Source organism: Typopeltis vanoorti, chromosome 13 (assembly GCF_054136105.1).
Source record: "Typopeltis vanoorti isolate ZY-2024b chromosome 13, IOZ_Tvanoo_1.0, whole genome shotgun sequence".
NCBI lineage: Eukaryota > Metazoa > Arthropoda > Arachnida > Uropygi > Thelyphonidae > Typopeltis > Typopeltis vanoorti.
In genome coordinates, this window is record NC_143561.1 from 124,579,370 (window position 1) to 124,603,431 (window position 24,062).

At 37.4% G+C, this 24,062-nt stretch overlaps 1 protein-coding gene across 2 annotated transcripts in view; it reads left to right on the forward strand.

Annotated features, from left to right (window-relative positions):
• LOC150100517 (enkurin) overlaps positions 1-19,636 on the forward strand; it is a 119,114-nt gene extending 99,478 nt beyond the window's left edge. For both annotated transcript variants that reach the window (XM_090403144.1, XM_090403145.1), the window contains exon 5: positions 19,248-19,636. In XM_090403144.1, the coding sequence (XP_090259270.1) occupies positions 19,248-19,427 (180 nt within the window). In that variant the 3' untranslated portion in view covers positions 19,428-19,636. The remainder of the gene's footprint in view (positions 1-19,247) is intronic.
• The last annotated feature ends 4,426 nt before the right edge of the window (positions 19,637-24,062 follow it).

Sequence of the window (24,062 nt, forward strand, 5' to 3'; positions counted from 1 at the left end):
TGGCATGTGTTTGAGGGAAGAATGATGAAATTATACAGGCATGATGGGTTGCATTTAAATGGCTTTGGAGTGTAATGGAGAAAGTGTTGCTGGATGGAAGTACAGTCTATGGAAGAGATCAGAAGAAAGAGATGAAGGGAAATATCAGAAGAGGGGTAGCAAAGAGACAGAAGTGCTTGAAAGCAAAAACTGTAACAGTGTGAAAGATGAAAAGAGAACAGGAATGTAAGAGGAACAGGGAAACAGAGGAAGCTCAAGTGGACAGGGAGACATGGCATATGGAGAGTGCATGTTGAAAGTGGTAGTGAGTGTGTGTATCAAGATGGAATATGTTGCAATGTGGGTGGAGAAGTTGAAAGGAAGCAGATATATGTGGTAAGTGGTGATATTGTTGAAATCACAGCCAACACATGGCTTGGAGGACTGGTTGTAGACCTGAAAATGAACTGCTCTGTTTGTTTACAAATGCCAGAAATATCAAAAATAAGGGGGAAAAAAGGATTTCAGTGATTGAGTTTATCCACCCCAAAATCATTGGAATAAGTGAAACATACTTGAATGAAGATGATATTGTCATGGGAATAGAAATGGAAGAATACAGTATGTTTCATGAGGATTGAAAGGGCAAGAAGGGATGGGGGAAGTGCTGCTCATGAAAGCAGGGAAATTAAGTTTTAAAAGAGGTATACCGTGAGTAGACATATCGATACAAAATTAATAATGGAAAAAACTCACGTACAAAGATTATTTAATAGTATAATTTTCGCCTGTGTGTCACAGGCATCTTCAGTACATTAAGCTCAAATTAAACAATAACTGACAATTCCAAAAAGTGCCACCTAAGTAGCTGGTGTAAGATAACTAAAAAGGTCAATAACTTTCCTAAAAATAATAATAATAATTAATTAATTAATTAAAAAAAATAAATACAATAAAAAGTTAGGAAAGATTAGCTGATTTTTAAAGTACTCTCTCCCATAAAGGGGACGTAGGATCTGTTTAAGTTAGGAGAATGAAGTAGAGGTTCACGTTTCTTTATAAAGGCGTTCCATGAGAAACTGACTTTTGTGAAGAACTTTTGTCTTTCTCCAATGAACTCTGTGTCTAGTGAAGATGGCATGTTCTGCAAGTCCAGCAGACTTTTCAGGTTTAAAGTATTCAATATAAGATTGGTGTTCTTCTAGCCGAATAGAGGCGGATCTTCCCGTTTGTCCAAAATAAGATAATCCACAAGAGCACGGAATCTGGTAGACACCTGGATGATTAAGATGTGGAAGCTTGTCTTTAGGAGAAGTGAGAAAGGTGGAGATTTTTCTAAACGGTCGAAAGGCAACAAAAAGATTCAGTGGTTTTAAAACTTTTGTTATACGTTCACTGATGCCTTGTACATAAGGGATAGTAATGCACGTTATTTCTTCTGTGTTTGAAGAGGAAAACATATTAAAACTACTCAAAGTTCTTTTAGCACGTTCATTGCCAATCACGCGTTATCGCGTGGACGTCGCTATCAAGTAAAAAAAATTTGGTCACCACACGAAATTCCAATTTTCATCTTGGCAATGAACATGTTAATGAAGCAATTCTTATAACCATTAGATAGAAAGGAAGAAGTTATATTTTGTAGTTCTTTCTGTAAAAGATCATCTGAAGAACAAAAGGAGTGGGCCCAATGAACCAGTGTTTTAATAGTTCCTGCATTTCATCCCAGGATGAAGTTTACCCTAGAAGTAGAATCAAATAAGCAGTTAGCCTTTTTAGATCTTCTAATTCTTCGCCAACCAGATAGTAACCTACATTTCTCAGTTTATAGAAAGAAGACTCATACAGGCCATTATATCCATGCGGAATCTCATCACTATCCCAGTCAAAAGGCAGGAACTATTAAAACACTGGTTCATTGGGCCCACTCCTTTTGTTCTTCAGATGATCTTTTACAGAAAGAACTACAATATATAACTTCTTCCTTTCTATCTAATGGTTATAAGAATTGCTTCATTAAAAGAACTTTGAGTAGTTTTAATATGTCTTCCTCTTCAAACACAGAAGAAATAACGCGCATTACTATCCCTTATGTACAAGGCATCAGTGAACGTATAGCAAATGTTTTAAAACCACTGAATATTTTTGTTGCCTTTCGACCGTTTAGAAAAATCTCCACCTTTCTCACTTCTCCTAAGGACAAGCTTCCACATCTTAATCATCCAGGTGTGTCTACCAGATTCCATACTCTTGTGGATTATCTTATTTTGGACAAACGGGAAGATCTGCCTCTATTCGGCTAGAAGAACACCAATCTTATATTGAATACTTTAAACCTGAGTAGTCTGCTGGACTTGCAGAACATGCCATCTTCACTAGACACAGAGTTCATTGGAGAAAGACAAGAGTTCTTCACAAAAGTCAGTTTCTCGTGGAACGCCTTTATAAAGAAACATGTGAACCTCTACTTCATTCCCCTAACTTAAACAGATCCTACGTCTATCCCCTTTATGGGAGATAGTACTTTACAAATCAGCTAATCTTTCCTAACTTTTTATCGTATTGATTTTTTTAATTAATTAATTTATTATTATTATTTTTTTTTTTTTTTTTAGGAAAGCTATTGACCTTTTTAGTTATCTTACACCAGCTACTTAGGTGGTGCTTTTTGGAATTGTCAGTTATTGTTTAATTTGAGCTTAATGTACTGAAGATGCTTGTGACACACAGGCGAAAATTATACTATTAAATAATCTTTGTACGAGTTTTTTCCGTTATTAATTTTGTAGGGAAATTAAGTCCATATAAAGTAGACATGAAAGGGGGAAAATAGTGGCAATGGTCATGAGGCAGTGTGGTGTAACGTGGAGGTTGAGAGGAAGACATATTTAGTTGGATGTTGCTATAGACCTGAGAATGTGGAGGGTAATGATGAAGAACTGTATAAACAACTTGGATTAATGAACAAAGGATAGGTAATTATTATGGGTGATTTTTAATTATGGTGATATAGATTGGAATGAAGAGATAGCATTTGGGAATAAGGAAAATTAATTTCTGCAGTTCTTGAGAGATAACTTTCTCAGGCAGCACACGAGGATCGAGAGTTCTAGATCTGATAATTTATCAGAGGATGTAATTGTCAGAAGTCATGTTGGAGGCTTAATGGATTTTTTTTTTTTTTTACAACACTTAAAATAGAATTTAATACTTCCTATATTTCGTCCTAATCACTAGGACATCTACGGGGATTACAAAAACAGTTAATGTAACATAAACACAAATAATAAACAATACTGAGCCCAACCACGTGGGTGACACTAAAGTCCTGTCTAGTTGGAGTGCCCTCTAAGGGCAGTAGTAGGTGGCCTGGAATGTAAGGTGGGACCTCTGGTGATGAGTGTTTCCCAAATCTTCAGAAGCTTAATACAACCGTATTTATTCAGATTTGGTTGGTTTTTGAGAGCTGCTGCTTCCAAGAAAAGTCTCTCTTTCTCGAATTTGCTGTGGTGGAGCATGGTGGTTTTCTTCCAAGATACCCTTGTGGGTGGTATCCAAAACATGGTCAGCCAAGCCTGAATGGCCATAGTTATGTTTGCAGATGTAAGACTTGTGTTCCTCTAAGCGGATGGATGCTGATCTGCCTGTCTGTCCAAAGTACGCCAGCTTACAGGAACAGGGTACTTTGTAAACTCCAGGCAGTGAGAGAGAGGAGGGAGCTGATCTTTCGTAGAACGGATAAGGATAGCAAGTTTGCGGTGGGACTTATATGCTGTGTGTAGGTTGTACTTTTTTAGTATCTTGGCTATTTTTTCGGATGTGCCACGGATGTAGGGTATGGTGATGGCATTTTTAAATTCTTGTTGACGAGAAGGACGGGGAATGGGGGGGGGGGAGTTGATTATTTTTTTGATACTGTGATCACTGTAGCCATTGGAGAGGAAAGTGTTGTGTATGTGGTTAAGCTCAGTAGTGAGGGTAGTTCCACTGGAACAAAGATTGTGGGTTCTCTTGGTAAGAGTTTTAATAATACCAAATTGTTGAGAGGGGTGGTGGTGGGAGAGTTTGTGAATGTATCTGCCTGTGTGTGTGTGGGTTTTCTGTATACAGTGAAGGCAAGCATATCATTAGGCAGGCGTGTGACTAAGGTGTCTAGGAAGGGTAAGCAATTGTTCTTTTCCTTTTTCATAGTAAACTGGATTCTTGGATGTAGGCTATTGAGATGACTGAGGAAGGAGTCTAACGTGTCTGGGCCATGAGGCCAAATAGAGAACACATCATCTACATATCTTAGCCAGATAGAAGGTTTGAGTGGGGCTGAGTCAATGGCTCGTTTTTCGAAATCTTCCATATAGAAATTGGCAGGGGGGGGTGAGAGGGGAGAACCCGTGGCGGTTCTCTCTATCTGCTTGTAGATTTTGTTCTTCCAAGAGAAATACCCAGAGTTAATGGCAAAGGAAAAGAGATCTAAGATGTCGGGGGGGGGGGGGTACATTTTCTAAGAGAGATAAGGTGTCAGTTAAGGGAATATTGGTAAACAAAGAGGAGATATCAAAGCTTACCAATATGTCTGTCATATTCAAGGTTAAATTTTCTGTGAGAGCTTTAAAGTGGGTAGAGATTTTTATAAAGGAAGTGGACCTTCCAGTGAGGGGGGGGGGGGGGTCAGAGAGTTGGCCAGCTGTTTAGACAGTCTATAGCAAGGTGCATTGGTGGCATCTACTATAGGCCTGAGTGGGGAATTGGGTTTGTGGATTTTTGGTAAACCGTAAATTCGGGGGGGGGGGAAAGGTTTAAGTTTTTTCGTGACGTCAGGGGGCCAGGAAGATACTTTTTTAAGTAAGATTTTTAATTTCTTAACTTGTGTTTTTGTTGGGTCGTGTTCTAGCGGGGTGTAAGTAGCGCGGTCGCAGAGTATAATGTTCATTTTACGATTGTATTCACTGGTGTTAAGAACGACTGTGGCATTACCCTTATCCGTGCTAGTGATGACGATACTTTTTTCTTTCCATAGTTTCAGGAGAGCAGTGCGTTGGGCATAAGATAAATTACTTTTTGGCGGCGATGAATGAGCGAGGATGTTAGCTACGTCAAGTCTGATGTTGTTGGCTATCTCCCACAGTAAGCAACCGATCCCCCGTTCGATGTTAACCATTACGTCAAGAACCGGCACTTCTTTCGGAGCGACGGCAAAATTACGTCCGAGGCAAAGGGCACTGACGGCATTGTCGTTGAGCCTTTTGGAAAAGAGGTTTATTACTGTATGGAACGGTTGAATTTGTGGTTTGTCTTTAACCAGGTTGTTATATTTCTTGACGTGTTTATTTTTTATTTTTTGAAATTCTCTCTGTTTCCGAAATACCGGAGAGAATCGACCAAAGTTCAGGGTTAAGAACAGTGGAGAGCTCTGAATGTAAGGAGCCAATGGCGGCGTTTGTCACTGAGAGCGTAGCACGAATAGAAGCGATTTGCTCGCGTAGTAATGCCAGGCTGGCCTGGTTATATATACGAAGTGCTTTTTTGGAATGGAAATTTATCTTCATTTTAACGCAGTTCGGTATCACTCTTGTATCCCGACATCGTTGTAAGAAGGCCAGCCTATTTAGTTGCCTAGATTTGCGTGCTAAATCTTCTCCATGAATGATTAGAATTCGTGTGTAGAGGCTTAAGTGCTGTGAGGACATCATGTTGGATGCTTAATGGATTTTTTTACAACACTCAAAAAGAATTAAAATAGAATTTAATACTTCCAATATTTCGTCCTAGTCACTAGGACATCTACGGGGATTACAAAAACAGTTAATGTAACATACACACAAATAATAAACAATACTGAGTCCAACCACGTGGGTGACACTAAAGTCTTATCTAGTTGGAGCGCCCTCTAAGGGCAGTAGTAGGTGGCCTGGAATGTAAGGTGGGACCTCTGGTGATGAGTGTTTCCCAAATCTTCGGAAGCCTAATACAACCGTATTTATTCAGATTTGGTTGGTTTTTGAGAGCTGCTGCTGCTTCCAAGCTTTTCTTGGAATCGAACCCAGCTACAGAGGCTCATAATAATAATTATTATTATATTGAGCAGTACATAGTGTATAAAGTTGTAAGTCAGCAGTTAGAGTTGACGAAGGCACTAAGATGGTTTGATGTTTAATCAGGTATGAGACAAGGGTGCACATTATCCCCAGGTTATTCAGTGTCTGTATGGATTGCTTTGTGAAAGAAAGTGGTATTAGACCTGATATCAGAATTGGAAATGTTAATCTCAGCACTTCACTTTATGCAGATGATGTTATGCTCCTAAATAAATCCAGTACAAGTCTGCAAGATTTCCTAACTAAATTGAATAACTGTTGTAATAAATTTGGTATGAAAATCAGCAATAAAAACACGAAGAAAAGTAAAATAGGCATAAACAATGAGAACATCAGCACTATCCTGAGTGGAGAACTTATAGAAGAATTAAAACATTTCAAGTGTTTATGTACAATGAAACATGAAATTAAACACGAAAATAGCAGAATTAGCAAAAGGTAGGAAGGAAGGTATATGATATAAGAAATATGTAGCAAGTCAACTGAATAAATTTAAATGGAATAAGAGAGAAATTAGTCTAAACACAAGCTAGCTATATACAAGACAGTTTTCAAACCAGTTTTACCTTATGGATCTGAGAGCTGGATTAGAAATGAAACACTTAATCAAAGACTGGAAACCAGAGATATGAGAGTTCTGAGAAAGATCAGGAGAGTGAACACATGATATCAATGGCAGTATCATATTAAAATTGAGTATATTAGGAAAGACCTTGGCATTTTTAGCATTCAGGAATGTGTTAGCAGCACTAATTCTAGATGGCATGGTCACTTAGACAGATTAAGCAAGAAAAAGTTAGCAAAACAAGTGTTATTTGCAAAAATGGAAGGAAAAAGATCCAGAGGAAGACCAAAATTTAGGTGAATTGATACAGTAAAAAGTACCTTAGAACACAGAAATATAAGATCTGATAATATTGGTCTTGTTAAATAACAGATTAATTTAGAGTAAAATTGTCGATATGAAGTTAGTAATGATGTAACTTTTTCATATTGTACTATCATGTACACTGTCTATATCAGTAAAAAGAACATATCAGTAAAAAGAACCCTCAACACTTTTACATCTGCCAGAGGAAGGTGAATCCATTCTGATAATAGGATAATCATTACATATTGGAAAGTTAGCTTTTCTTTTATGAACATTCTAGTTTTTAAAGTGGTTAACTATTTTGCTGGTATAACAGTTGAAAAATTAGTTCAGTGACAGACAAGAAGCATGTGATTTCAAGTGTTAGTAATGAATTTGTATACCCTTATTCCTTTCTCCCCACCAACATGAATTGACTCTTCTTGGCACTCTGTAGCTACAGTTCTCTCAACTGTGGGCAGTCATATATATATGTATGTTGAAAGTTTTTTTACCTTGGTTTTATTATATGTTAAAGATACCAAGAAATTACATTCTTGGTTTTAATGCTTAATCCAAGGAAGCAAAACAATGTTTTGCATGCGAAATATATTCATGTCTGAGCTACTTGTATATAGAAGCTAATGACTTCACATCACTTGCCTTAGTATGTATCCCATAATGCAAAGCATAAACCCTTTAGGACATGTAAAAAGAAGCTATTCATAATGGGAAGGGCCACAACCCAGACCGGTTTCAACCTTTGTTGAGGTCTCATCAGTGGGAGCCAGAACCCGGGAAAGATACCAAGGTTGAAGTAATGCAGACGTCATATAGATCTTATATACAAGTAACCAAAAGGTGCTAGACCTTATTAATAAAAATCTCTGGATGAGAGAAAGATGTTGAAATATGTCCGAAAGTTGTGTGCTTTGCATTATGTGATGCATACTAAGGCAAGTAATGTGAAGTCATTAGTCTCTAAATAGCTCAGTACAAGCATATATTTCACACACAAAACATTGTTTTGCTTCTTTGGGTAAAGGATTGAACCAAGTATATATTTCTATAATTTCTTGGTATCTTTAACATTTATATATAAAATCAGATAGTTATTGGCTTCTTCCAGCATTTATTTAAAGCCTTTGTAGTGCAGACATGCTGGTGACATCTTTGCAGTGTGTTAAAGCTTATATCCGTCCTAAAATAATACTGTATCCTTTTTTTTTCTTTTTTCTCATTTTTTGTCAACAAGATAGAAGCTTTTAATTCATAGTTTTTTTTAGAAGAAGAGATGTTATTTTTATGCCCTTAACTCATCATTATCTATGTTAGAAATCTGGCACTTTTAAGGACTTTATCCATCTGATTCACTCTCATTGCTTTACAGACACTTTACTGCAATAAGAAATAGAACACATGAAATCCACTTTTCTGTTGGTTTCAGTGGTCATTTCATCAATAAGACCATAAACAAAACATAATTACTTTATCTTCACTTTAAAAATAAGGAACAAGGCATTTCTGAGTATAAAACTACGATACTCAGAACTCATTTTTGTGAACTCCGTCCTTGAAAAATTGTAATATTGTTTATTAATTTTCTCCCTTTCTTCACATGACCTATATATTGATAATGATTATTTCATCAATTCTCCTTTAGAAAACAATGTCAGGCTTCCTCAGTCAGATGTTAGTTTAATACTGGAGTTTACTTCTGTTATCCAACCTTTGTTCTTTAAACTATTCTCTGTAACCCTCACTATTGCATTGTGTCTTCTGACATGCTTCATGTGTGTGTGATAGCAACAATGTGCAACACAAGCTAAAGTTTTTATACTATGACTGATTTTAAACTTGATTAAATCTGTGTATTCATGGCAGGAGGAAAGTTCCATCTCTGATCCATTGATAATTAGGAATGATGCAGCATTCAAGCCCATCTCCTTTGTTCAGCTGAGGCAATTTCAGTTGGTATTCTTCCATCAGTGCATCCATCCAGAAGTATACCAGTAATCATCTTAAACACATGCAGTCCTAAAAGCAGCAAGACATAATTCTGAAGTAGAGAGGAAATAGTAAGACCTCTATGGTTTATATTGGCATGGAAAATGCTAATAGCACATCACAAGTAAGCAAGCGTACAGCTACACTCATCTGAGGCAATACTGAGAGAGAGAGTTTACTTATGGCAAAGTTTAGGAAGGAAGAAAGAAGTAATTAAGAACAAACAGTTGCTGTTAAAGTTTAAGTGAGACTTTTTAAAGAGAAGTTCTCATTTTAGATTGGATGGGAAAGGGGAACAGCTTGTTAGAGAAAAGAGAATGCCAACGTATCTCCACTCCTCCCAAACAGTGGTGCATGCAAGGACATCCTGCACTAGGAAAACTCAAAGTTCTCAAACTTCAATTTCTTATTTCTATCAGAGGGGACAAGAGGAAGTATGCTCGACTGTCATATTGATATTTAATCCTTAAATCTGTAAGACGTCAACTGCTTTGTTGATCTTCTGCATGTCCTCTGTAGTAGAGGCTATGAGTTGTTATCTTCTGCAGCTTTTCCCACATAAGTAGGGTTGCTGTTTGTGGTGAGTCTCCTCCACAACTTCCTGTCTTGGGCTGTAGTCACATCCAAGTTCTTCATCCTCAAGTCCTACTCCTCCATCTCCTCCATCTCCCTCCATCTCTTCTTTGGCCATTTGCACCTCCTCTTCCCCTGCACATCCATCTGCATGACCTTTCTTTCCACATACTCTTCCTCCTTCCTCATTACATGACCAAACCATCTCAACCTTGCCTCCTGTATCTTTGCTCCTAAGTTCGTAACTTAGGAGCAAAGTTATATAGTCATTTCTCAGATGATCCTTTCTGGTCACACCGCACATCCACCTAAGCATTCTCATCTCTGCTACCTCCATCCTGCTGATGTTATTTTTCCTCAGGGCCACAGTTTCCAAAGCATACATCATAGTTGGTCTCACTACTGTCCTGTAAATTTTGCCTTTTAGATTGATCGGCACCCTCTTATCACATAGCACTCCAGCCATCTCTCTCTCTCCAGTTCCTCATGCTTGTATCCTGCATCCCACTTCCTTCTCAGCCTCACGATCCTCTTTCATTGTTGAACCCAAGTATCTAAAGTCACTGACCTTCCTGATGACATTTCCTTCCAGATCTGTCTCCTGACTGCCATCCACTTTGCAACACATATATCTCGGTCTTACACCTCTCTCTTCCAAAGAAGAGAGAGGTGTAAGAAGTGGCAGCCAAACTGGAAAGTTTGGCTGCCACTTCTCTTGATTCTGCACACAACATAGTCCACCGTCTTCTCTCACTTCCTCCGTCACCACCTCTATCACAATATTAAACAGGAACGGACTTAATGCAGACCCTTGATGCAAGCCAACTGTCATTGGAAAACTTTCTGTCACTCCCAGGCAGGTTCGAACACTTGTCTTCGCATTTCTGTATATCTCCTGTACCAACCTGATATATTTCTCCAGTATTCTTCTCCTTCAGACACCTCCAGACTTGGCACTCTATCATATTCTTTCTCCACATCAATAAATACCAGATATAGCTCCTGTTGCTTCTCTCGAAACTTTTCCATCATCTGTCGTATCCCAAAGATAGCATCTGTGGCCGATTGACCAGGCATGAAGCCAAATTGCTCCTTTGCAATCTCCACCTCCTTCCTCAGTCTTCCATCAAGAACCCTTTCTAGGATTTTCATTGTGTGGGACATCAACTTTATTCCTCTGTAATTCTTACAGTCTTGTGCATCCCCTTTACCCTTGTAGATGAGGACAAGAGTACTTTTCCTCCATTCCTCGGGTATATTTTCCTGTTGACAAACTTTCATGAACAGGTCCCACAGCAGGTCAATTCCTTCTTCCCCAGAGCTTTCCATGCCTCCCCTAGAATCCTGTCTGGGCCCACCGATTTTCCATTTTTCATCCTATTCATGGCCTCCTTCACTTCCACTCTACTGATGTTCTGCACCATCCCCTCAGAAGGCTGCCCATCTTCTCTGTGAGTCCTCGAATTTTCCTCATTCAAAAGTTGCTCAAAGTATATTCTCCATCTGTTTATGATGTCCACATCCCTCCATAATATTCTTCGTTCAGCGTCTTTGATCTGCCTCACATGTACGATGTCCTTTGAAGCCTTATTTCTACATTTTGCCAATCGATAAATCTTTCTCTGTCCTTCCTTTGTTTCTAATTAATCATAAAGGTCATGATATGCCATGGCCTTCACCTGTGCAACAACTCTCTTGGCTTCTTGCTTTTTCTCTCTGTATTCCTCTCTGTCCTCTTCCACTCTTGACTCGTCCCACTTCAGCTTTGCCTTTCTCTTAGCCGTCACTGCTTCTTGTACATCATTATTCCACCACCAACCCTCCTTCTGCTCTGTAATCTTTCCAGATGTTTCATCAAGCACTTAGAATTACTTTTGAATTATGTCTCTACCACTCTTGTACACTTTCTAGTCCATCTGAAATCCTCTCTAATACCTTCTCCCTAAAACGGTTCCGCACACTCTCTTCTTTTAAGCGAAACTAATTAATTTTCTTCCTCCCATGGCTTCCAAAGGTTCTTATCTTCAACTTTATTTCAAAGTCTGCACACAGCAGCTGGTGTTGCTGCGCTACTTGATCTGTTGGGATTACTTTACAATTTGTTAGTGCCTTACATATTACACATTGATCATCAGCAATCTTTTCCACTTTTACCACACATTGTTGCATCTTTAAGTGAGTACCCATTGTGACTTAAATGAGAGCAAAGAAACTTATTGATGACGTAGTTGAAGAAAACAGGAGGCAAGGTCTCCTGATATACACCCCCCCCCCCCCCCCCACCGATCTGGAGCACAGGGTGATAGTAAGGGAATTTTTGGAGCAAATCTCCAGAACATAATTGAGGAAAGAAAGCTTCTGCAGCAGATAGTTGAGTCCCTTCAAACTATACTTTAATTTGAAGTAAGACATTGTCAGATACTTTCTGGTCCAAGAATGCGTTAAAGAGATGCCAAAGTTAGTACTGGAATTCAAATAAGGAAATGATGTGCTCATTTCCTCATTTAAAGGATATTAGAACATCTTTATTCCTCTCTCTTCAGAGAGAGAGAGAGAAGAGAGAAAAAAATACAGCTATCTGCAGGAATGAAGATCTGCTTAAAATCATGCTGGATGCATGACTGAAAACATTTAGCTAAGACCTTATGAATACGATAGGAGATGGGAGTAACTGTAATTAGATAGTAGCTGCAGATGCATCATCCTTCTTTGGAATGAACACTGTTCTAGATTGCTTCTGTTTACATTTGGTAAACAGAAGAAAATTGTAATATCTTGCAAGATAGGTAGAGGGACCTACCAAAGTTTAGTACAAGTAAAGCTGTCCATCTTTAAAGGACCTTCAGACAGAAGTAAGAACTGAATCAGGGAGGTGGAATGGTAGTGAAGAAGATAGATTTTCAAAAGAGGGTGAACTTGTTGAATTCACTTGAAGGAATAGATGATGCTCCACCCAGTATTGTTCAAGCACAAACAACAGCAATTTGGGCAAAAAAAAGATACTATCTCTCTCTGCTTAGATGATGGAGGATGATTTTCTATTAATTTCTTTTTCAAGAAAATAGAAAACTAGCAACTTCTGTCTGCAGTCAATGATTCGAGTTTTGTGATTGTGACATTCTTGTAATTTTCATTAAACTCTTGTGACTATACTACAAGAAGAGGTTAATCCTGAGATTATTATTACGTGACACCTCCAGGGAGTCCAAAGACTCATCGAGGGAGGGCTCGCTCTACAACTCTCTGTCTCCACCACACAATCCAATGCTCACCACTAGTATTTTCACAGACAATCACAGCCATCCATGCCACAGCAGGATTCAAACCCACAGCCTTTTGGCTGGAGAGCAGATATGCTAACCACTCGGCCAGCTAGATGTTAAGACATTCTCAAATAAGGGATTGAGTTGTACTGCTCCTCCCCTGAGATGGTAGTTGGAAAGATAGTCTTGGAGAAAGGGATATGAAGGTATTACTTTACCTGGAAAGATGTTATAATAGAGATGTCCATATCCTCATTGCTAGTTCTCTGTAAGAAGGTAATTTATAATGCTAACTGCTGCTATTGTTTACTGAGGTAGTACAGTACCTCTTCCAAAATTTCATTAATTATTACTATAGGCTATTCCTTCTGTAGGTAATGAGGCTTCACTAAATGCAAGAAGTTGCAGTAGATCATTGTGCCTTTGCATGTTCAGTATAAATTTCAGCAATAATACTGATAGGAAGTTTTGCATGGGAATGCAAAACATCCTATTGCCTTCACTAGTATAGGGCTCTATACTAACCAGAGCAAGTGTTATTCAGTATGTACATCATTATGATACTGGCAAAAAAGAGGTGGTAAATGTCCTTTGAAATTCCAGACAGTGTTCTTGAGATGACAGGCCTAGCTTGGCAAAGGTATTTTATAAGAACATTTGTGGCTGCAAAAGGGTTTACTGTGGTGGCAGAGTGTTTCTTGCTCATGCATATGCAGGCATGCTGAAATTGTAAAGGCTTTACTCCAATGAGAGAAACCTGGTGTCTCTGTGATTGAGTCAAATTCATTCTAGAATTTGGTGTAGTCTTCTCGTGGAGGTGACAGAAGTAGCTTTGCAGGCATTGCAAAAACAAGGATGTCACTTTCCAAATCAAGAGAAAGGTTAATCAGCAGAATAGTGGTGTTCCATGGTCTCTCCCTAAGAGAAAGAGGATCCTCATTCTGTTTAATTGAACTCATAGTGATTGAACAAACCCTTAAAACTAATCTACTACATTAGTATTAGTATTCTGGATGGACTAAGGGTTAGATATCTAGAAGCCCTGCTTAAAATAAATAAATAAACCAAATATGGAACTTTTTTCAGGCCACTTTAAGCCACTGATAAGCAGATTAGTAGTCTCACACTAGGTGATTTGATTAGATAATTATGATTGAGCTTATCACGACAATATAGAATGGATCTGTCCACTTCTAATTCAAAGGATAAAAATTAATGCATCTCATGTTACATAGAAAAGAGAGAGAACATCAACTGCACAATGATTATTCAATCCAGAGTTAGTAGGTAAGAGTTAAGATAGGAATTAAGACATAAGATTATTCAACTAGACCGTGACAATAGACGTGCAGTTAATCTCCCAAATATAAATAAAGAAGATTATAGACAGAATAAAAGCAAAGAACGTATTCAAATACTTTTGCAAAGCATTTGATAGAATACCACATAGAGAGCCCTGTTGCATAAGTTGGAGCAAATGGGTCAAACATGATGTTGAGGACATGGATAAGAATGGTTAATGGACAGACATCAGAGAATAGTATATAATCTATAATATTATATGAATCAGAGAGAAGGCAGTTAACCAGTGGTATGCTACAGGGCTCTGTGCTAGGGTACTGCAGCCATTGATGTTCAGTATCATAGGTGTGATAATTTAATTCCCAGAATTGCCACGTAGCATCGCCCATGTGGTGCTTTGGTTTGAGTCACATGAGTAATTGTGTTTGTACATCTTTTAACTAATGCATGCCTAACCCTCAAGCCGATAGAGCCATTTGCTAGTTGGCTATTGCAAAAAACAGTAGAGATCTGTGTATAAATTTTGGCATTAAAACGTGTGATCGAATTTTGGAGCAGCGTGTCAACATCAAATTTTGTGTGAAAATCAGCAAAACTGCTACTGAAACTTTGAAGCTGTTGAAAGTGGCATATGGTGTGGATGCTCTGAAAAAGTCAAGTGTCTTTGAGTGGGATAAGAGTTTCAAAGGTGCACGAGTAGATGTGAACGACAATCCCAGAAGTAGGCAGCCAAAAACAAAAATGATGGATGCAAATGTGAACAGAGTTTTGGATTATTTGGATTCAAGACAGTCAGGGTAATTTTAACTGAAGAATTGGGTATGCGAAAGATTTCTGTGAAATCTGTGCCTCGAATCTTGACAGACGAACAGAAGCAACAGGTTCAAGTTGCGACTGACCTTTCTGCAAACAAGCACGTGTTTCCAAGAGTAATTACAGGTGACAAAACCTGGTGCTTCCAGTATGACCCCAAAACAAAACGCCAGAGCATGCAGCAAGATTGCCGCATCCAAAAAAAGCATGCATGTCACATTCACAGTTCAAGACCATGTTGTTGTGTTTCTTTGATCACAAGAGGATAGTCCACTATGAATTAATTGAACAGGGACAAACAGTCAACCAACAATGCTATTTAGAAGTGCTGAAAATATTACGAGATTTTGTTCAGAGAAAAAGACCTGAATGGTGGCCTGACAAGTGGATCATCCATCACAGCAATGCACCAAGCCATAGTGCAGTCATCGTGAGAATTTCTGGCCAAAAAATCGATTACCAAATTAGGTCATCCTGCTTATTCACCTGACTTAGCTCCCTATGTGATTTCTGGCCGTTTCCAAAATTAAAGACTGCACTAAAAGGACAAAGATTTTCTGACATCGCTGATATCAAGCATAATGTGATAAAGGAACTCAAGAGTATTCCAGAAAAAGTGTTACAGGCTTGTTTCCAAAAATGAGAGCATTGTCTAAACCAGTGTATAAATGCACAAGGGGACTATTTCGAAGGTGACAGTAGCCATTAATGTATAGTTTCAAATGTAGTTTTTTTTAGAAGATGCATTCTGGGAATTAAATTATCACACCTCATATATGTCATTATGATACTGAAAATCATATCTTTGGGGAAAGCAATAATTAATGCCATCTCAAGTGGTGGCGTAGAATTCCTGCAGGATGATAAGTTTGTGTAAAGAATAATAGTTACTAGTTCATTGTGTCAGAGTGTAAAGTTATGCACTTTGAGATGAAAAAAACTACAGACTGTGTATTACATAGAACTGCACTGCAAGAAATTGATGAGGCTAGGGAATCAGGAATAGTGACATACAGACGCAGTTTAGAGGACATATTACAAAGTAGGGAAAATATTTCAAGGTTTACTTAGATGCTAAGAAACATGCTGACAAGCAGAAATAAGGAAACTTTTATCTCTATTTATGTGATATTATATTTATATATGCTTCTTTATATCTGGACTGTTGCACATAGGATTTGTTGCCACTTTCTTGAGATGGAATATTGGTAGAGAAGATTTAGAGATGAGTGACCAAAATGATGACTGGTGTCCGGAATGCTCCTTATGAGGACAGATTGATAGTTTTGTGTTACAAAGTTCAGCTGATGAGTAGAAAAGCGAGTATTTGATAAAAACAAGTTACTAAAGAAGTTTTATAGATTCTAAACAAATATTTCAATACATCACTAGACATGAGAGAACAAGGAGTTGCCTCTGGTGACTCCTTAGTTTCCCCTATCTGGTGTTGAGTGGAATAAGTTGCCAGAGACAGTTGTATGTGCTTTGTCATTCAAGAATGGTTAGTGTGCAACGTTCATGATGAGTCTTTGGCCTCCATGAAAGTGCTCATGTAACAATAATAACAAGATACAAGAATGGTTAATGATGAGTGTTCATAATATGCAATGTTCATGATGAGTTTTTGAACTCCATGAAAGTGCTCATGTAACAATAATAATAACAAGATATATCTTGAAGGCTGAGCCTTTGTTTTGGTTGGTATCAACAATGCCCTTGGGTTGAAAAGAGCTGGGTTTGAATCTCATCTAGGAGATGAAGAACTTTTATCAGGGCTTTCCAAGTGAAAGTGAATTAGCTGGTTTCATATGCAGTAGCAGGGTTTTTCATCCTATGAAACATTCAAACCAGCCAGAAGAACACATGCAGTTTACATACAAGCTAACAATGCAGATGGTATTAACTGCTTTCTCATAACAGTAATCAGGTTTCTAAAATGCCAAGTTACTTGACCACGACAGGCCATTGAGTCTAATGTAAAAGGAAGATGGAATGGGGGTAGGATCTTGAAGTCTACTAAAAGTTATCTTCATTCTAATCCATTGAATCACATTCATTCTTAGATCATTGATATGCCATACCCATCCCTCAAAAACTTGAGTGGATACTATACTATACTATATAAATCATGCATGTGAAATCAGTTATATGGGTCAGGCAAATTAGCTGGGAAAAAATAAGGCAAAAAGTACATACATATTACAGTGTTATTTGGATTGAGTCAGAAATACCAGCTGTTTCTAACAAAATGTGTGAATGAAAGATTAAATATGCTACAGAGATTATACACATCCCCACCCAGTGCAGTAAGAACCATGAATTGATTCTCTGCTATATTTGGTCAGCCTTTATCAAAAATTTCAACATAAATGACATTGAATAGAAAACATAGTATGTGTGCAAGATTAACCAGGAAAATGCCAGCTGAAATATGCCATATATAATAACCACATCTACAAGAGATTTGTAAACTTATAGGATAGGACGCCAATGTGTACAGACGTTAAGAAGAAATTTATTGACATGTTTCTAGAATAGCAGAAAACTAGTTCTTGGAGAAAGCAGTCAGGAAGACTTTCCACAGGATAGAGGTATATTGACTGAAACATGAGAAAGAGAAGTTGGTTCACTAGTTTTCAATCTGAACTGTAAACCAGCAGCTACATATAGTTTCTATTTTATTTTACAGGCTTAGAGAAAGGTGGAAGAACAACAGAAGCCAGTTTCTGACTTTCTCTGAACTACTTATAAAGGCAGAAACAGAATATCTGGAAAAAAGTGACTGGAGTGAGTTTATTCAGGGAGGTTTTTGGTGTATGTTTGAAAGGAGAGAACCAGTGGCGCACTTAGAGGCCCTGCCCCCTCCCCCCAAAAAAAAAGAAAAAGGAAAAAAAAACTATAAAATTTTCCAAAAATTTTTTCCTAATTAAAATTAATTTTTTTTATTTATGTTGTGTCATGTCTTCTATTTTTATATTACTTATGAATTAGCAGTCACATAAGGTTGGAATACCCTATAGCTCTTGGGAATCACGGCCGCTGTGAACGCAAGGTAAACGAAGTAATGCTCGAGCACTACTTCGTTTGCCCGAGCAGGGCCAGAGGAGATCACTGGTATCATGTATTAGTGATCATTGCAGATACTCAGTCATAGGTCGTATGCAATTTGTAGTGTGTATTCTCAACTCGTCTACTCATCTCAGTCCCCCTCCCTTAAATCCTGAGTGCACCACTGGTGAGAACAGTATTTTGAAGTTGTCTGCTTGGAATTTTTATGTATGATTAGCATTTGTGTCTTCACTAGAAAAGATTTTTTTTTTTTTTTTTGGAAGCTGAGGATACATCTTATCCTCAGCCGCCAACAAACTAGAGACTAATCAGGATATGGAAAAATCTTATATTGTCTGGAGATTTAGATATCAAAGATATCATTTGGAATATTTCAACATTACAAGGCTTTTAATGAAAAAGAAGAAATAGAGCCTACTATCATCAGTAAAACTATGGATAGGTTTTCAAGTTAATGAGAGGTCATCTATGTATGCGAATCCTACATACAGAAGATTGGAAACTTATAGTATATTAGCACTGTGGAGATGGGCTGAGTTGCTATACTTGCACTGGTAGTGCGAGTACAGCAACTCACACTGCCAGTGCCGGAATTCTTGGGCAGACAGAGCTCTTTTTTTTTTTTTCTGTTTTATCATGAAATCATTTCACTCTGTTTCTCTTCTTTGTCTGTAAATCTTGACATATTCAAAATCAAGTGCAGTTTGAGAAAATATGAATTAGCTCACATGGAAATGAGAGTATATATCACTTATTGATAAAAGAGATGCTGAATGCTGTTAACTGATGCTCAAACCAAAACACATTGTACCAGAAATATCATGAAAGAAGGGCTGCCAAGTCCAGAAGTCAGGAATAGCAATAGCTACCATTCCACTGTAAATGGAATGGTGAATATTGCTAAATATTTGGATAACCCATATGCCTATGCAGTTAGTGTAATTATATGAAACTAAAGATGAATGTCAGCTACTTGGTAGAAGCAGTAATTGCCAGCAAAATTGTATGTGATTTGTTTTCACAATTTTTCATGTGTGAGATTGCTATAAAAATCATTTTAAAAAAAATAGAGCAGTAGTTTATTGCATTATAGAACATCTGGAAAATACTACCATAATCATATTTGGCACATAAGTAATATTTGTCCAATTATGATTGATAAAACTGCAAATATAAGATTACTGTATAGAGGTGGGGGGGGGAGTATGCTTAAAAAAGTAATGCTTCATTAGGTTGAACATTAGAAGAAAAATAAAAAATCTTAAACAAACACACTGTTTTCATTGTTATATTATATAGGGTCTGAGAGAAAACTGGAAAGAAGTGCATCATGAATATCAAGGACTTTCTCTTGTTACTGACACACTCAGGAAAAAAATGAGAAAAGAACGATTAGAAGCAGAACTGACTCATCTGGAAAAAGATATTAGATTGTTGGAGAGGCACAGAGACATTTATATTCTCAAGCAAAAAGACTAATATTGGTACTGTTTTGCAAAAGAACAAACTAAGTTTGGCATTATAAGCTGTTTTAAAAGATTGTGACAAATTGTTTTATAAATTGTGATAACTTTCAGTTGAGATCCAAACAGTATGGTTATGTTAATGTATATTTTTGTGAATTTTAAAATAATGGATTTAATAAATTAAGTTTTTACATAACTAGATATCAATAACACAAAATTTTGTTACATACCTTGCCTAAGTATTATTTATGGTTTGAAATGCGATGTTGATATGTATAGAGTTTATAAGAAATTCAACCTCTTGGTTCTAGTGAGAGGGTTTGGTTATTTGAAATAATGTGATCTTGGGATGGATAGTTTCATGTTCTGTTGATTAAACTGCAAATTATCCAGCATTTCTGATGTTAGGTGGGATTCATGTTGAAATAAAAACTACACATTAACAGACATTAGAATGACCGAGATTCAAACTTTTTACACTTTTTCAATTTTAGCAAAGTTTCATTGTTTGGGTAATTGGTATAAATGCAATTAAGTGACCACAGAATGATCAGTTTTCTGAATTTTCTTACGTTAGATAATGTTTAATGTTCAGATCATCAGTAAATAACAGACATTTGAATTGGCAGTTTCATATATTTACATGGATATCATTGAGTTTGGATGTCATAACTCACTGTAGTTACCCATTTATCACAGTCATCCACTTTGGTCTCTTGTATGGTGTTATTGTAAGTATGGTGGTATAAAAGTCTTACAGTGGCTGCACTGCATAGTTCAGAAGGCCTGGAAAGAGGGACGAATTCCCGATGATTGGAGTAGAGCTCTCATGGTACCCATATATAAAAAGGGAAATAAAACTGAATGTGAAAATTACAGAGGTATTTCCCTACTGAGTGTTCCTGGTAAGATATATGCTAGTATACTTGAGAAACGGTTGAGAAGAATTGTAGAAGAAAAGCTTGGTGAAGAACAAGCTGGATTCCGGCCAAATAGAGGCTGTCAGGATCAGATCTTCACTTTACGACAAATAGTGGAGAAATTATGGGAATATAACAAAGATCTCTATTTGAGTTTTGTAGATCTGGAAAAGGCATATGATAAGGTGCCAAGAGAGAAGCTATTCAATACGCTACAGTTATGTGGTGTCAATGGAGCATTATATCAAGCAATACTTAGTCTTTATTTGAGTTGTAAGTCAGCAGTTAGAATTGAAGTACAGGAAGATGGATGATGTACAAGGATAACAGAGTGGATAATGTACAAGGATGTACATTATCCACTCTGTTATTCATTATCTATATGGATCACATTATGAAGGAAAGTGGTATTAAACATGATATCAAAATTGGAGATGTTAATGTCAGCTCTTTGCTTTATGCGGACGATGTTATACTTATCAATAAATCCACTACGAGTCTGCAAGATTCTTTGACTAAATTGAATAACTGTTGTAATAGATATGGTATGAAGGTCAGCAATAACAAGACACAGATAATGAAAATAGGCAGAAGCATTGAAAATATCAGCCGCATTGTGAATGGAGAACCTATAGAACAGGTAAAACATTTCAGCTACTTAGGCACGATTTTTAGTAAAGATGGTAAACTAAATATGGAAATAGACAACAGAATCAATAAAGCTATTATAGAAGGTAGTCAATTGAATAAATTCATATGGAATAAGAGAGAAATTAGTTGGAAAACTAAATTAGCTGTATACAAGACAGTGTTCAAACTAGTTTTAACATATGGATCTGAGAGCTGGGTCAGAAGTAAAACACTTGACCAAAGACTACAGACCACAGATATGAGAGTCCTGAGAAAGATTAGAGGAATGAACAGATGGCATCGATGGCAATATCATATTAAAAATGAGGATATTAGGAAAGAACTCGACATTGTCAGCATTCAGGAATGCGTTAACAGAGCTAATCTCAGATGGTATGGTCATTTAAACAGAATGGGCGAGGAAAAATTGGCAAAACAAGTGTTCTCTGCCAGGTTGGCAGGAAAACGACCCAGAGGAAGACCAAGATATAGGTGGTTTGATAGGGTACAAAGTGTCGTAGACGACAGAAATATAAGATCGTGTCTTGACAAGTAAACAGATCTGGAGGAAAATTGTAGATAGTTAGTAATGATGTAAATTTTTCATGTAGTACTATCATATGGATCTGAGGGTGTCATCATCAATTTGATGATGACATTGATGATGATGACACCCCCCCCCCCCCCCAAATATATGGACTACCAAAAATCCATAAACAAAATGTGCCATTACATCCCATAGTGAATGGGATGTGATGGGGCATTGATTCCCCCTAATTTAACACACCATCACACGTAAAAAAACTCAGCATACTTCAAAGCCTGTATAGAAAACCTCTCACTCCAACATGCTGACATAATGGTCAGTTTTGATGCCTCCCTATTCACGAATGTCTCATTCAAAGATACCTTAGAGTTCATTGAAGCCAAATTTCCTCCTGATATCTCAGCCCAATTTCAGTTCACAATGAACTCAGACTATTTTGTTTTGTAAGGAAAATTCTACAAACAGATAGAGGGAACATCCATGGGTTTACCACTCCAACCAATTTCTTTAGGGAGACTTTTGAAGAAAAAGCCTTAAACTCAGCCCCACAAAAACCCACTGTTTGGCTATGCTACGTGGATGATGTGTTCGCTATTTGGCCATATGGCTCAGATACACTCCACATCTTCTTTACACACTAAAAACAACCAACACCCCAGAATCTAGTTCACCTTGGAAAAAGAAAAAAAACAACAGCTTTCCTTTCCTGGACACTCTGATTACATGCCAGCCTGATGGATCCTTGATTTTCTCTGTTTACAGAAAACCAACCCATACAGACAGATACATTCACCAGCAATCCAACCACCACACAACAATATGGGTTATAAAAACTCTATATAACAGAGCAAAATTAATCTGTTCAGATGACAGTGCCCTAACCTCTGAACTAAACCACATCCTTAACACATTCTTAGTCAATGGCTACAATCCCCAAAAAAATCCAGAAAATATTAAAACCAGTTAAACACAATCTCTTCCCCCGCTTCATAATAAAGATTACACTAAATCTATCACCATTCCTTATATCCTGGGCACCTCTGAAAAGTTAACCAAAATTCTAAAGAAATATGACCTGACGACCTGTTATAAACCATATAAGAAATTGGCATCCCTTATCTACTCCACCAAAGACCAGACTCTTCTCCTAGATCTACCTGGAGTATACCAGGTCTCTTGCAGCTGTAAACTGTCCTACTATGGCCAAACAGCAGGACAGCTAATATCAGGATATCCGAACACAAAGACTACATCTGGTTTCACCAGTATAGCCATTCTGGCTTTCCATGCTCTGGACCCACCACAGAATACAATGGAAAAAAGCCAATTTACTACACTGCAGCAAATATAAATATGAAAGATTGTTCATGGAATCAGCCTCATCTCTAGTGCATGAGACTGCTCCAAATTTGGGAAGCATGCATCATGAGAACACCAGCCAAGACAACCCAATTTAGCCCGCTAGGAGGGCACTTTTAGGACTCTAGGAACAATGATAGTTACTCTCTTCAGCCTCATTTGCTAGTTTGTTAGTGCCTGAATGCACTTATCATAGTTTTATGTTCCCATGAAGATGGTAATGTAACATTGCTGAAATATAGGAAGTATTGATTCAAGCTTTCTTTTAATTAATATTTAGTATACGTTGTAATTTCTGAAATAAATTAATAGTCAAAAGCAAACAAAGTTTGCACCAGAAGTATTTTCAGGACAGTGCAACTCGTACATAGAAGCTAATGACTTCACATCACTTGCCTTAGTATCTATAATGCAAAGCACATATCCTTACAGACATGTATAATGCTATGAGAAGGGTCACTACCCAGACTGGTTTTGACCTTTACTGAGGTGAAATAGTAAAGGGTTGCTCATCATAGGCCTAGAGTAGTTTGTAATATAGGTGCAAGAGAGCCTGATAGTATTAGGAGATAGATAGCATGAGAGATGGAGAAAAGGCCTCAGCTCTTTTATATCATCATATAGCCAAAGGATATCAGTTTTCCTTTTTCATCAATCTCATATAGATGAACAACCAAAAGATCAATTGAAACTAAAGTGAAAAGATGACTGATACCCAGGTAGTTAGCCCCCATCTGGGTCAACTGCCTTGAGTTGGCCTTCTCTGCCTGGGATTGCTCTCCAGTCATCCCTGCAATTGACTATAAGACCACATTGAATTAAGAGGATGGAACTATTTAAAAACTTCTCGTAGCAAGAATAGACAGAATTTTATCCCCCCTCCAGTGAATATTGCATAATGTCGGTGATCTACACCACTGCTTCCCAAACTTCTGGATGTCAGGGTCCCCTTTGGAAAAAAAAAAAAATATTTCACGGCCCCCCTCGAAAAAAAAATCTTAATATAGACATATTATAATATTTATTGTATTTATATTCAATACAAAACATACACAGTAAATATTGCTAAAATCTTTAGCAATATTTACTGTGCTTAAATTTTTAGCATCTTACATACACACATTTGACATGGATTATTATCTCAGATTTTTATATAGATAGATATATTGTTATTATACATTTGCAATACAAA